The sequence below is a fragment of the Athene noctua genome, chromosome 1 (genome assembly GCF_965140245.1).
Source record: "Athene noctua chromosome 1, bAthNoc1.hap1.1, whole genome shotgun sequence".
Taxonomy (NCBI): domain Eukaryota; kingdom Metazoa; phylum Chordata; class Aves; order Strigiformes; family Strigidae; genus Athene; species Athene noctua.
The window spans coordinates 157588741-157604056 of NC_134037.1; the positions used below are offsets into that span (position 1 = coordinate 157588741).

Here is a 15316-nt window from a genome sequence, read left to right on the forward strand (position 1 = left end):
GGCTGTTGTGTGTACCTGAATAGCACTTTTCAAAACCTCTGTGGTGGATAAAGTAACGTTTGTGATAAGACACAATCAAGATGGTAATTTGCTAAGCTTACTATTAAAATAAGCGCTTCTGATATGCCTTTTTTTTTCCTGAAAAATTAGTTTGAAGAAAAACTAATATTTGAACAAAAGTGATGACAGTACCATTCCTTCTGTTGAGAGCCCACCCGGTTTTGTTAAAGGACATGAACTAATTGATCAAGTTTCATTTCTGAGCCTCAAAAGTTGAATGATTTGAAATTATTAAAGAAAGCTCCGAGTTTCTTTGGTTTGAGCCCAAAGCTTTTTATGTGTTGTGAAAATCTCCTGCTTCATGAGATCTTAAACCTGTCAGGGCTAAGAAGACACTTCTGTAGTAACTATAGAATCTCACCTGTTAATTATTTGATGGAGTCACAGTTGTTTTTTAAAAGGAGAGGGTATTCTTATAAAACAGTCTTTTTCTGAAAATACAACAAAATTGCCTTCCTTGCCATTATCAAGAACTGCAAAAGCCAGAACCTTTAATAAGAAAAAATCCTGGTTTATTGGCTATCATAGGCATTTGTAGTAAATGGTGGGTTTTGATAAGTAACTGCACATTAAGCTATACACTTTAAAGAAACTGTACCTGAAGACTTCAAACTTGTGTTAATTCAATAATTATGGAATTTGTTGAATGACTACTGATATGCTTCCTCTTCATATTAGAATTTATGAGGGGCACTGTAGAGAACCCACAGTTATCTAAGGAGTCAGGGGAATGTAGTTGTAAACATTCTTACAAGTTCAGTGGACCTTGGATGCACCAGTGTTAAGGCACCAGAGCCAGTTTTTCATGCTTCAAGACTATTTGTAGCCTCAGATCTTGCAAACACAAATGAGATGCATCTAGTAAGGGACATGATACCAAGAAAGATTAGGTTCAGTTCTTCCTGTTTGTCCCAGTCATTAGAACTGGAGTGAAATATGAGAAAGTTAAAATCAAAAATGTTTTATTATCTTAGGGGAGGAGGAAAGAATCAGTCACTGGTAGCACAAAAAAAAAAAAAAAAAAAAATCATAGTAACAACTGATAAGGAGTTTGATGGGTATTATGTCCTTGGAAGAACAGGACTGCTAAGAGATATTAATAATGATGACAGTTTCCTTCTTGGTAATTTCTTCTCCCACAACCAATAGCAAAAGGCGGCAGTTCAAAGTACAGCTGGACAGAGGTCAGCTAAAGATTTGGGACAGTGTCACTTAGGAAACCAAAAGTGAATAGAGCATCATGCAGCTGAAGAGACACTGGTACTAAGGGAGCATGGAAAGACCTGCTTAGACCCAGGTGATAACTGTTGAAACAGAGAAGCAATATAAAGTATGGGTGAGATGCCACTAAAGGAAAAGGAGGATGTGATAAGGTAGAAGTGAGTCTCTCAGTAGGAATAACACAAAAACACATTGTCAACAGGTGCTATCGGCCAGAAAGGCACAAACTGGGCAGGGTGAGGATGACCAGCAGGGATCTTGGAGAGAAGACCTTAGCTTGCAGGAAGGAAAAGTTTCAAGGACATTCCACACAGGCAATGTTCATACAAGATGGGATTCATTCTGACTAAATATGGCTATCTTAAAGGTATACGGGATGAGTCTTCAGTTTAAATTAGATTAAATATTTTTAATAATTAGTTGAATTATTTTGAATAATACCAAATTATACTCAGAACTTCAAATGCAATTTAAGCATTTGTGGGAAATAATTAATAAAGAGATTAGTTCCTCTTACAATAATAATTTTCTTGTCAAAGCCAGATTTGGGATCCATGCATGACAGATGAGCACAAAGCATTTTCACCTGCAAGTCAACAAGTTTAATAATGCTGGCAGGAAATAAATTTAAGCTGTGCATTTCATATCACATTTCTGTAATATGACTAAAATACCGCATGCAATGTGGTACTATAATTACATTCCAAGTCTGACATTACTGTGTTTCTAGTATTGGTTAAGTTTTTCTTAGTATTAATGAAGGTGGGTGAATTCAAGTATAAAAATAGCTAGGAGTAATTTTCCTATAAAATAGAAAAGTAAATATTCTCCTTAAAGTTTTGTATGGCTGATATCAGCACACCATTGCAGTTAGGCCACATGGAGTGCTAGAGGAAGTCAATATTATTAATGACTGGTAACAGCCAGAATCTGATCAAAGCAAAAGAACCTTTTAAAGTTCTCTAGTTGTTTGGGGTTTTTTTTCAAAAAAGCTTTTATTATAATATGCTTTAAGATTTGAAAAGATTAGTCTGTCCAGCTGAAAAATATGAAATTAGTGCAAATAGATGTAGCTAAAGAAAAGATAGGTCTAGGAAAATTGATGTAATTAGAACATTTAAAATTGAGGGAAATTATTTAATCGATTAATAGAGTTTAAATATGAATTAATATTTGAAAAAAATTGAGACAAAAGTTCTAAAATAACAAAAATGTCACACTCAAAAAGGATAATGTCTTAACGATAACCGAACTGGTAACTTCACATTATATCAATAAAAACCTACAAATTTTTAAAGACAATAAGGTCAAAGAATAGTGGATGGACTGTTTGATAAAGAAAACTTGTAAAACATTTTCTTTATTTGTAGTTCTTTCTCTTTTTTTTTTTTTCCTTGCATTGGAAGCAAGGCTAATTTTATCACGCTGCATGAACATGGATTTCATTAATATTTAGCATCTTTCAACAGGGTTCAATCAAATCTTCCTATTTCAAATAATTTGAAATTATTTGTAAAATGCTCTTAATCCACTACTCCAAAATCAATTTATTAAATTTTCTACATGGTAGATTCTGTCAATTGCCCAGTTTTTATTTTGCCTAAGTATTTCATCCCTTTCAGCACCATTTTTGGAGAAATTACTGTGCCCTTATATAACACTAGATTAAATTAGGTCTTTTTTTAATACAAGTTTAAACGTTTTGCATTATCAGGCCTTTAACAAAGGTACCTGCTTACCTAAAATGCATCTCATGAGCCACACTTTCTCCGCCCCAGTGTTTTATCCTCTTTAAAAATAGATTTGTGTTGATTCTACTGTTTCCATCCTTTCAGGTGTCACATTACAGGCTGAAGTCTTTCCTTTGGGTGTGCCATGAGAAACAGACAATTACTAGAGACCTCCCTCTGTGCTCAAAGTCAGAGAGCTGATATATATCATATATTTTACTGTAATAAACAAGTTAGTCTTCTCTTTGATTTCTCTCAAATATAGGTTGCGCTCATTGCTTAACCTCTAGATAAATAGCATCTTTCTTAGTTTGTTTCAGACAGCCTGAATTTCCTAACACTGGGAGTTTGGGTATTGCTTTGGTTTATTTGTTGTTATTAAACACTGTTATTACAAGACATTCCTAAGGGATTCCTCAGACAGGTTTTTAACAGTATATTGCTCATTGGGACATCAAAGCAATCACAGTGGAAGTTTACTGAAACATTTAACAGTTATTATGAATAAAAAAGGCATACCCATACTATTCCATGGTTAAAAACCAGAAAGCAAACCCAACTGGAGTCACAATTAACAGCTATTATGCCCAAGAGACATTGTTACAGGAACATCTGAGTAAACCATACATATTTCTGACAGCTATATTGTTTGACACTTAACTACTGCCAGTAGGGAATCAATGATTTTCAAGACCTTTTTGAATTAAATCAGTGTATTATTTTCCCTGTAAAGTAAGGGTGGAGACCCTTTCACCATTGGAATTAAGGAATGTAAAACTCTTCAGAGTTTTCACTAAGTCTTAAAAGAGCTAGAAGTTACTAACACAGCTAGATTTTGTGATCTAGCAAAAATAAATTGCAGAAGTTTCTAAATAATGAAATAACTTCCATTACCTTCTGTGCTATAAGCAGTTCTTTCCTTTACCTGTGTCTTGGCACAACCTGCAATGATAGATGTCTTCTTTCATTTACAATTAAATTTACATTCAGAAACAGAAATAAAAAGAGTGTGATCTGGATTCATCAAAAGGCTTGACTGTAAGTGTTTTCCAGTATCCCAGGGAACACATACATACCTCTGTACCGTTCTGGGTCAAGTTCTTTGGCATTCTACTGTTTCTTTTGTCTTATTGAAGAATCTTCATTTTGGGCAGCAGCAGCAATGTTCTTAACATGTGCCTTTTAGCTTTTTCTGGCTTTATAGAAATTGAAAGAGTTAATATGAATTTCTTTAAAAGCAAAGAATCTCAGAGCTCACAATAAAATAATTTTACATTATTTTTAATAAATTATGGTTTTAGAAACACTGTGAACTGTATAAGCAATACATATGTTGTAGACTTAAATTCGAGATTATGTGTTATTTATGTGTTACCATGATTGCTCTTTTCTTCTGATAGGAAGCTGCCACTAAAGGAGGAAAATGGGAAAGAAGCTTTAAATCCAGAAACCATAGAAATCAAAGTTGCTAATGACATCATCCAGTCAAAAGAAGACGATAGCAAAGCATAATAAGATAAACTACAGCTGTCTGGATAATGCATTTGGATTGAAGTAACCCCGTGACCAAACCTTTACAGCTGATCTTAATTTCTTGGGAAACTTAAGCTTGGAATAGTTAGTACATGTGTACATATGATGAAACAGTTTCTGTCTACAGTTCCTTTCTATTTTTTTGTTAATGGTTTTAGTATGTAGTTTTGCTGACACCAAGTCCCATGGTATAAATTTGAAAAATCTTCAGAACAAGAACTGTAATTTATTATATGACAAAGTGTGTCTATTTAGAAGAATAGTTACAAGGCACCCCTAACCACAAACAACACATCAGGTCTCTCCAGTTCTTACAGTGCAAGCTACATACATAAAGTGCCATATACTACTGTATTTTTTTCCATTTATGATTAAACAAGTTTAAGCTGCCCTTAAACAAAACAAAACAAAACAAAACAGTCTCATTATAACATTTAAGAATTTAGAACTGGCAGACACTCAGTAGTCATTCCAGCTGTGCTCATCACTTGAAGCAAACAAGAAAAAAGACACTCTTCAACATGGAACCAGCTCCACCTGCAGTTTCACCTGGGTTATTTGGTAAAATAAAAAGTTGATAACCACAGTGTAGAGATTTAAATAAAATTGGCTAAATATTTCATAGCAGTATATTGGCCTCATCCTAATTACATGAGTGTGATTCTGAAAGGCTCCAGGGTTTTTCAGCACTTCAGGTTTTCAGTATTAAAGTTTTGGAGGTCCTGTGTGAACTAAAATGTAGCAAAAGTGTGAAAAGAAATCTCTTTTTTGATCATAAACTTGGCTTCAAGTGAAACCTTATGATAAACAGAAGCTCAAATTATTTGTCCCAACATATTTATACATATACACTATTCATTCTTTTAGTTCTAACCATTTAGTCATGGGACAAAACTGCATTTTAGTGTAGTAGATAAATACATTTTTTCCCCAGATCAGTACATGAGATATTAAAAGCTGGCCTTATTAAAGTAACACTTGTTCCTTTATGATTTCATACCCTTTGTCTTAACAAAAAAATGTAAGAACAGATGGAAAGGAGGACTTTGGCTAAACAGGAACAGTTTTAAATTGTTAATTGATAGCATTGTGTATTAGACCAAATACATTTTTCCTGTTGAGCATTTCTTAAGATAATAATTTTTATTATTCTGGTTATTATAATAATAGTTATTATTTATAATTATTTTATTATTCTGGTTAACATGCACCACTCTGAGATTTGACTGATTTCTTTGATGAAAAATTAATTCGTATCTGTTAGCATTGATTTAATGGTGCCATGATATTTTTTTTCTGTTCCAGCATAGTGAATCCACACCCACCAAACTTTTCAAAGTCTTACTTTGGAAGAAGTAGATAAACCATATAGAAAAACAGACTGAAAAATTCTACTTGTCAGGAGTAAATTGCAAAGTACCTTGTGGATTTTTCACATCTAAGTCATACCCGAGGTTTAAGTGTAGCTTTACTCAGCAAATTATGTCCTTTCCATGCTATATCTGAATTTTGCTCATATTTGAAGTCCTTACAATTCCCAATTTCCCACAGAATGTCATCAACCCTTAGCTGACATTTTGTAGTCATGGCAAAGTGGTTGACTTCTGTGCAGTAAAGCTGAAAGTGAGATGTAAGAGAGTGTCCTTAAATTTGAGGAAAATGGCAGGTCAACCTTCTTGTTGACCCAAGCTTTAGTGCATTTGAAAGAGCTGAGGAGGATATATTTAATTCATAGATCTTTCTCTTTTTTTTTCAAAACCAAGTCATTTTATGGCTTTTTTTCCAAGTTTTCCTGACTTTGGGAAATGCCTACAATGAACCAAGTAGTTGAGGACAGAGGCATACCACTGGTGTGGCTAGGAGAATAGGCCACGTTCCCACAAAACCAGTAAAAAGTGAAAAGAACGTGTAAGAAGAAATAGTAATGTGGGACGTAAGTCATAAAAGAGAATAATTTTAAACTGCTGCAAATAAGTTTCTTTAAATGCTAAGGCAATACTTCTGAGAGAAGGAAAGTTGAAGACATTCCTTTGTGACCTTTCAGTGATGCTTCCATGTACTGAGCAAGCAGTACTACCAAATAGCTACTTGTCTATTAAATTTCTGTCCTGTTTCTAAGTACACAGTGAGCAGGACTGCCCCCTAACCTATAATTAAGAAACCAGTTGTCTCATTTATCTGTGAGTATATATTCTTTCTACAAAGTATGTATTTGCAGCTGGGCTTTCTCTCTATATCAAAATGCAAGGAAGGGACCTGGAAAATTCCAGCAGTTGATAATAATGTGGTTGGTGTGGCTTGTACATCTGCAGCCCACATCACACAGTATTTTTACCAGAATGAGGATTGAAGTAGGAAACATCCTTTCCTCTTCTCCCTGCCATCACAATGTTAGGTGGTGCCATACACATTCACATAAGTCAAGCTTCACTAGGCAAACAGTGCTTTTTCTGAAGCCAGCATGATCATTTGCACAACAAGATTCCTATACAATGTGGGAAGAGCTGACAGTGTCTAGGCTCAACTGTAGATGCATTTCAACTTTTAGTACTTCTTATTGAGACATACACAAAACCAAAAAACCTTCATGGCCTAACAGCTATATATTTGTTTTTCTGGTTTGGTTTTTTTGGGTGTTTTTTTCTTCCTAATATGGCCTCTAATTAAAATGTGAAGGGATTAGAGAATTTAAAAGGTCTTGCCAGTACATTTGTTACTAATACACCTATACTACTCTTTACAAGTAAAATAGACTGCAAGATTATTTCAATATTGGAAGCAAAAGCATTTCCCACTATATTGGATTACAAATCAAAAGCTATTTCCAGGAGTATTTATTTTCTTCCTGCTGTTAAGTCTCTTGTCAGTTGGGCTATGTGAGGACTGAGAATTAAACAGTTCTAAATTACTGGTGGACTGTTCCAAGCATACCTTTTGGTCTGTGGATTAATAGGTTATCTCTGTGCTTTGACTCTATGCTGTGCAGGAGAAAGCCAAACTATAACAATAAAAGAATGCTTAAAAACACTGATATTTGCAAATATTTCCAAATGAGGGATAGAGCATATTAATTTGTAAGATATGTGTAGAACTGGAATAACATCATTTCTTTATTTTCTTTTCCTATTCTAGACTAAAAAAAAAAAAAAAAAAAAAAAAAGGTATCTGCATAAATGTCACTTTTACTGTCTAAAAGTAATTTTAAGTGTTAGTATGAAATGTCAGAAGAGTTGACAAAATATAACTATTTGTAAAAGTAATCTGAATTGTTACACTAACATACTCCAGGGGAGGGTGGGAGGGAGCCATTGAAATTATTAATGATATGGAATGTGGCAGTGACAATCTCTCTTCACAAAAAATAAGGGGTAAAATTAAGTAAAATGACTCAGAGTTTCTTGTTATTATTTTTTTAGTAGATCTGCATTCTGATTTACCACAATTGCAAAAGTTTTAATTAATGTTTTACAATTTGGTATACATATATACTCTGAAGAGTTTTTCCTGGTTTTGTTTGTTTATTTGTTTTTTTAGACTTCTAAGGTTTTTTTGTAGTTTCAGAAATATTTACTATTCCTGTGATGCTAATGCCTAATGTGACAAAGATTAATTTATTTAGGCCTCAGTCTTGCAAGAAATTTTGAACCCACCTCTCATACGGCACCCCACTGATACCAGTGGGGACAATGTGAGCAGGAGGATGGATGTACTTTCACAGGAAAGCTTGCAGGATTGGGCCTACTTTCTATCTCTTCATAGATATGTACAACGTAGTTACACAATGACAGTCATCTACAAAGGCTGTTTGACAGCAGTCCCTGGTATAGTAAATTCCACCTGCTGTCTTCAGCCTCTGCATTGATGTTCATCAAAAACGATGGCTTTCTTCTTATGATGGTGATTACTTTGATTATTTATTTAAGTGCCAATCATCAAACTGTAGTATAATAATCATGCCATTTTTCTGTTTCCTAGACTGGATAATGGAAATGTATTTGTGCCTTTTGATAGCATGCCACTCCGCTTTATTAAAGAAAAATCTTCAATAATTTGTCTACAAAGCCTGTTTAAAATATTTGAAAGCTAATTTACCATGACATACTTTTCTTCTCAGATATGCTCAAATACTCATCTAAAGTACACTGGAGATAGTATTCTCAAGTCACATAAATATTTTAAACACAAAGTTGCTAAGATCTATTGAGGTCACAATTCTAGTGAGGGTCATAGTAGGTTATATCACTGCTGAAAAGATTCAAGTAGATGGAGCACATGGGGGGTGTGTTGGGGTGTTTTGACCAATTTTTCAAGTTGAAGAGTCAGACAGAAAGTTGCCTTAGTTCTATTTAGGTACTTAGACCTAAATATTAAGATCTTTTCTCAAATCTGAAAGATGCTGTGGAGCATCTTCCCACCATTTTACCTCTGGAGTAAAACTGCAGTGAATATTTGTTCCACCGTCATTTGTGGCCTCACCAGCTCTGTGTAAGCTGTCCTAGGAAGTAGTAACTTTGTAGAGTAATTGTTGTGTCTGTTGGGTGACATTCACTCCTGATTAAAGGACCTCCAAAAAGGCCATTTATTGAAAAAGCTCAAGACTTTATTATGAATTATTTATGAAGGGGTGCTGAAAGCACTGCAAGACAGGAATCAGATCTCACTGGGCTTTAAGACAGAAATTGACTTCAGTGGGACCTGAATTTCATCCATCCATCTCAGTGGGGCTCTGCATGTCCTCAGCTGATTGAGTCACTTTTGTGAATGAGACTTCTAGGTGTAAGTGGAACTTAAATGTCCTGCCAGGCTCTTAACAATTTGCACAGAGGAGGTTTTCCTATCAGGAGTACATACTGATCAGGAAATGTTGATAAAAATATCTGATCACAGTTTTATCCCATATGTTGCTATATGACCATAAATAAATAAAATATCCCTCTAAATAATTCATTGTGATTTCAGTACGTCTTTAGGTGAAGATCAAAACATTCTAAGAAGTAATATTTCTTCTTAAATCCCTTTGTTTAATTTCAGATGTTTGTGCTGATCAATGCAAACCCACCATGGTTTAATAAAACTTTTTTAAAAAGGTTCTCCCCCTTTTTCAGATTTTTTCCACATCATTTCCTGGAGTACCCAGTCCACTTGACAGCAGTTCTGTAGTGGTGGGGGGAAACAACTCCCTAAGTTTTAAGTGATCTTCAGTATTTCCACTGGACATTTAAATGTGTTCTTATATCATTTTATTTGAACCTAAGCCAAAAAGAAGCCTTTCTATTACAAGTTCAGCTTTGGATCAGGTTCTGAGAAATCACAGTTCACCAGTCTGTCTTTCCTCTTAACAGGCATTGTGAGCCTCATGATGTTTGACTTTCAAACTTGAATATTGGCCAATTTTAGCCCAGAGAAATGAAATAGGTATTTATTGCCAAATTTGTATTGGCAGCTTTTAAGTCACAGGTGAGATCAGGAGCGGGCGAAATGACCAGATGCAGTGCCAACAGAGTTCAGGAAAGCCGCCACCAGAGAGAACGGGTGCCAAAAAGTGAGCCGAGAGAGGGCTCGGAGGATACTAGGAGCCTCTCTCATTAGGGGACAAGGGAAATAGGGAGCTACTGAAACAAGAGAGACTGCTGGAGGGCATTGCCAAAAGGCGGGGTACTGCAGGCTGTGAAAACCAGAGGAGGGGGAACATTAACCCTGCTGTATCCTTTAACTCGACCATGTAAACAGACTACATTTTCAAACCTAAAATGCAGGTTGGGGGAAGGGAAAACAAACCCTCAGAGTCTCTGTATCAGTGACAAATATAAAAAGCAGTCAGACCCCCCCCTCCCCCAGAAGATAATTTTGTTGCTTGTGGTGTAGAGTTCTCACTAAGAATTCTGAACTACTTAGACAAAGTGGTTTTTTTTAAAAAATAGCTTTCCTGCTACAATGAGCACTTGGTATGTATTTGTAAGCTGTGTACAGTATAAGCTAAAGCATACCATCTATTGTTTTTGTTATTCCACATGTTGTCAACAGCCCACTTGCGATATATACCACCTGAATTATGTATTGATAAGTTAGCTACCACTGGAACTAGTTTGTTTATTGTTTCAAAATCTTATGTCCCTATGAAATGCTGTGTATATATATATATCTCTATACTGTAAAAAGAAGTAATATCGCAGATGCTGGTTTTGTATTTATGAAAGACATTGAAAGTATGGCTTAAAGTATATCGATTATTTGTCACTCTTCACCATTTGTATATTAATAGTAAAGATACTTTTACTTTAATGAAGTGTTGTAGTTACATTTATTTTTACTAAGTGTCTTTCTGTCAAGATGTCTGATTCATTAGGAGCCTTATTGCCAAAAGGAAACTTATCAATTATTTTTCCCCCATTATAGAAATACTGAATAATGCTCAAGCAACCCTGCAATTTATTATTCTCTTTCCTGTCAAAATACACCACTGCTATTAAAAACTACTATTGTAGCATCCTGATTCTCCAGCTGAGCTTGAGGCCCATTATGATCAGCCCCCTAAATGTTAGTGTTGGAAGATAATCTTTTTTTCCAAAGCATACGAGTGCAACATTATAAAGGTATTTAGTATATGCCACCAAAAGACATTATCAGCAGAAGTTAGCTTGTTTTGCCAAACTTTGGGCCTTCCGAAAGTCTTGTAACTGTGTTGGCACCACCAGGAACTGGTAATAACAGGTTGGACACATTCTGCAATGAAATGGGATTTTACTGCAGTGCTGGTTTATATTCCACTAAGATGAAAAAAAAGCGAAGCACACCCCAGACAATACAGCTCAGCCCCTTCCCTGGAATATCAGAGGAACATCTATGATCTCTGTTTTAGCACCAGTAAAATGAAGCCTCCTAAGAAACTAAATTCCTGTGGAAACTTGCTATATTGTGTATTTGTGCCTAAGCATTAGCTTCATGAGTGCCACCTAAGCTCTAACAAACCACACCAGCCAAATAATATTTTGCCCAACCAAGTCTTCACAGCTGTATCTTCTTCCTTCCACAGAACCTTAAGCTTGGACCCTGCAGACGTCTTATGCATGTGCTTCCCTAAATGTCAGGGGCAGCATCAACAGATAGCAATAAAGGTCTTTGTGTACTGAAAAAGTGAGCCCAAGGGGATTTATTTGCTCAGTGGCCTGTTAACATCAGTGGTTCACTTGAAGTTTATCATGAAGTCATGTGTCTTGACTGGAAAAAGCCAGACTTCATCAAATGATGCATAACTTTAGTTCAGATATCTTGAGAGTCAATCAATTCAGCGTACTGGCCACAAGATAGGTCCCCCTTTAATTTACAGGTGAGCAGTAAGCACAACTATTGCAAATTACTAATAATGCAAAGATAATGTATGACATCTTCAGAAACGGTCTCAACTTTTTAGAATTCAACCTGGCCACTACTATATCATGCTCTGATATATTTCAGACATGTTACTCAAAAGACAATAAAAATTATTGAAAGGTTTATTCATGTAGCTTGTTAAGGTCAATTTATTTACCAGTTGCTAAATTAGACACAGATAACACTGCACTAAAAAACCAAACAAAAATGAAAAAATGTATCACACTGCATTCTTGGAAATAGGTAACCAACTCTCTCATTTGATCCCTAGGAGATCCTAATAAACAAACTATTTGTAAGCTCATTCCTATGTGGAAAATACTTATGTTTGGGGATATAGTTAAAGCTTCATTGGTGATGTATTAAACACTTACTAAAAATAAAAAAACAGGTCAGGCAACAAATTTCTAGAATTGATTCAGGCACTCTGATAATAAGTTGATCAAAAAAGTTTTGAATTAAAAATAAAAGATTTTTCTACTAAGCAAATGCCATTTTGTAGGACTTAACTAATGAGGAAGAAATTACATCTTGATATTTTCAAACCAAAAAAGGCATTTCATTTAGTTCATGACATGACAAACGAATTTTACTTTGGCACTTATTTTTATCAGAGAGTGGGGGAAAAAGTAATCATTCACTTGTATCTGAAGGACTAAATCATCTTTAAGAAAAGATGCTATGTACTGCTATGACACTTTCCAAAGCAATAAAAAAGAAACATTATGATTTTTTTTAATACTTGCTTTCAAATGGATTTGTGAATTACAGATATCTTTAAAAATAAAAGAATTTGAGAAATCTAATGACTCCTTGAACAGTGTACTGCAAGTTTAATTGACAGGGTGCTTGGAATTAAATTCAAACTCCTGTGTGATAAGTCAAGACAGATTGAAAGTGGTGATGTGTATGAGGTTTCCTATGCAAAGCTCTTCATTACAGGCAAGTTTTGTCATAAGGCCTTTCCCTAATGGGATGCAAGTGTTAATTTTTGCACTACAGTAATGGTTTTGCCCTTCTCGGTATTCATGACATGCCCGGCTGCAGTGTTTTGTTCTATCCTTCCCTCTGTAAAGTATACATTCAGTAGAAAGTACTATCTTTTGAAAAATTAAAGGCATTTACTCTGTAAAATATGATTTTTGCTTCTGTGAGTAAAGGAAAACAAACACCCCACTTGCATAATCTCTTGATATAATACACAGCTATATCACTGCTATGTACACTGTCACTTGTATTCTTCACCAAGCAACATAAACTCCTTAAATTGAAACACCCTATGGCCATCTGAAGGATCCATGGGTTTGCCTTATGCTGCAAGATGGAGACCTGAACATGCTGCATATGTGACCAAGGAAAGTGATTATTTTCTGTGGGTTTGATTCCAGCATCAGCCCAGGATTTCTGAAGATACCACTCTCTATCTCCTAGACTACGGGCATGAGAGGGAAGCAGTAATGTAGAGGCATAAAAGTAATTGAAGCCACTCTATTGATTACTGATTAATTTACTGCCAAATGCACTAAGTAAAAAAAAAAAAACAAACAAAAAAAAAAAACAACCAAACAAAAAACAAACAAACAAACAAAAAACACAGAAACAAAAAACCCCACACAAACAAAAAAAAACACAAAACCAACCCAAACCACAACAATAACAACAAACACCCACCAAACACCAAGGCAACTAGAAGTTAGCATTCATTTTCTCTGGTGCTGTTGAAAGATAGGCAGTGTCAAGGTTCCACAAGGGCTGGCAGCTGCCTGGTGCCAGGGTAGTGGAGCGCCCATGAAGGGTCTGGTTAGGTTTGGCAGTCAGGGTCTCTCCCACCACCCCTGGCCCAGGAGCAGGCAGCCACGGGGGGCAGTTGGGGCAGGCCCAGTCTCAGCAAGCCTATAGGGGTGATGTAGGACCAGTCAAGCCATAAAGTCAGGCTCAGCCTGGTCTGTGGGTGTAGCTGAGATGGGGACAGGCCCGCCTACAGTGCTGCTGGGGCAGGGTCTGATGGTCCTGCAAGGCTGACATGAGGTCCTGAGTTGGGGACAGGGTGGGTGGAGATCCAGAGGTGGGCTGGGACAGTGAGGGCTGCTGGGTCCTGAAGAATCAGAGAGAAAATTCAGAGACATAAGAAGTTTATATATTTCCAAGTTATATATAACTTAGGTTAAAGGTTTAGAAGGAGAAAAAAAGTTTTGGGAGATGGGAATGGGGTGAGTGGCCATTACCAACATGTTAAAGCAATAAAATGATGATCATTCAGGCTATTCACGTTAAACATGTTTTTCAGCTGAGAAATGTATAGTACTACAAGTAGACTAATCATACTTTTTACAGATTGATTTTGTTGTATAATATTTTGAATGAGATCCTTAGGAGATAAACTCCTTGTACTTCCTAAGAGCAGAAGACTGGCAGAGAGAGTCTGAAGCACTGGATTAGTGGTCAGAGGATCCAATTTCCATTTCGGGTGCCAGCTGCTTGGATTGAGCAAATCAATTGCCAGGAAAGAGTAATGTTTCTTTTCTCTCCTCGTCTATTCTGTGCTACAGATTTATGGATCCATTTATCTTACTGATTTCAGTGAGACTACTCACAATAAATACAAGAACAAGCACAAACTGTTTGCAAGATTTAAACTTTAGATTAAAAGTGGGGTTTGTTGAGTCTTCTAGCAGAGAAATCTTTTTGCTGCCATTTCATGAAATGTTAGTATGCTGGCGTTTTAATGTATCAGAGCATTTGGTTCTTGCTATACAATTATTACTGATCACAGGTTTAAGACTTGAGTTGTTACCATTCTCGGAGCATGAGGGCAATAGTCATATCCTGGGCAGAGGATGCATTCTCTATATAACATTTCAGTGGCAAGCTAGACAAAGCAAACCTATTATCAATAATAATGATGTTAACTTTACCCCCCAAAATTCTGAAATCTTTATCAAATTATGAGAAACTGTCTATGCTTAGCTTCAAAAAATTATGCTGCCTTGACAGAATATGCTGGTTGTTGAGACATATTGCTCAGAAGTGCTACCAGTTACTTCTATGTGAAAGGGCAACCATGAATTAGCTCATTGTTCAGAAAATAGAGACAATTTATTCCCTATACTAGATGACCCAAATTTCCCTAGAAATACATAAGCAACATAACAGACAACAAAGGGAACACTAAGTTAGTAGCAGTATTTCCCATGACATCTTTTTTGAGAATATCCTTGACTATCTATAACAGCAGAATTAACGTTTTTCTAGAATTATTTTTTTTCTTACTATGCCTTTTTGAGAGCAGCATTATAACTTCAAGGGGTTAAACAAATGCAGGCGAGGTGTGACCATTTTGTAAAGGGCTGATGCTTGCAACTTCATTCTTTCCCAGAGGTAAGTATGTTTAGGTGTTGTTA

The 15316-nt window shown here is 35.8% G+C and overlaps 1 protein-coding gene across 1 annotated transcript in view; it reads left to right on the top strand.

Moving 5' to 3' along the window:
- Positions 1-10813, top strand: part of NCAM2 (neural cell adhesion molecule 2) — a 319116-nt gene extending 308303 nt beyond the window's left edge. The window contains exon 18 of the mRNA XM_074902177.1: positions 4412-10813. Within this exon, the coding sequence (XP_074758278.1) occupies positions 4412-4523 (112 nt within the window). The 3' untranslated portion in view covers positions 4524-10813. The remainder of the gene's footprint in view (positions 1-4411) is intronic.
- The last annotated feature ends 4503 nt before the right edge of the window (positions 10814-15316 follow it).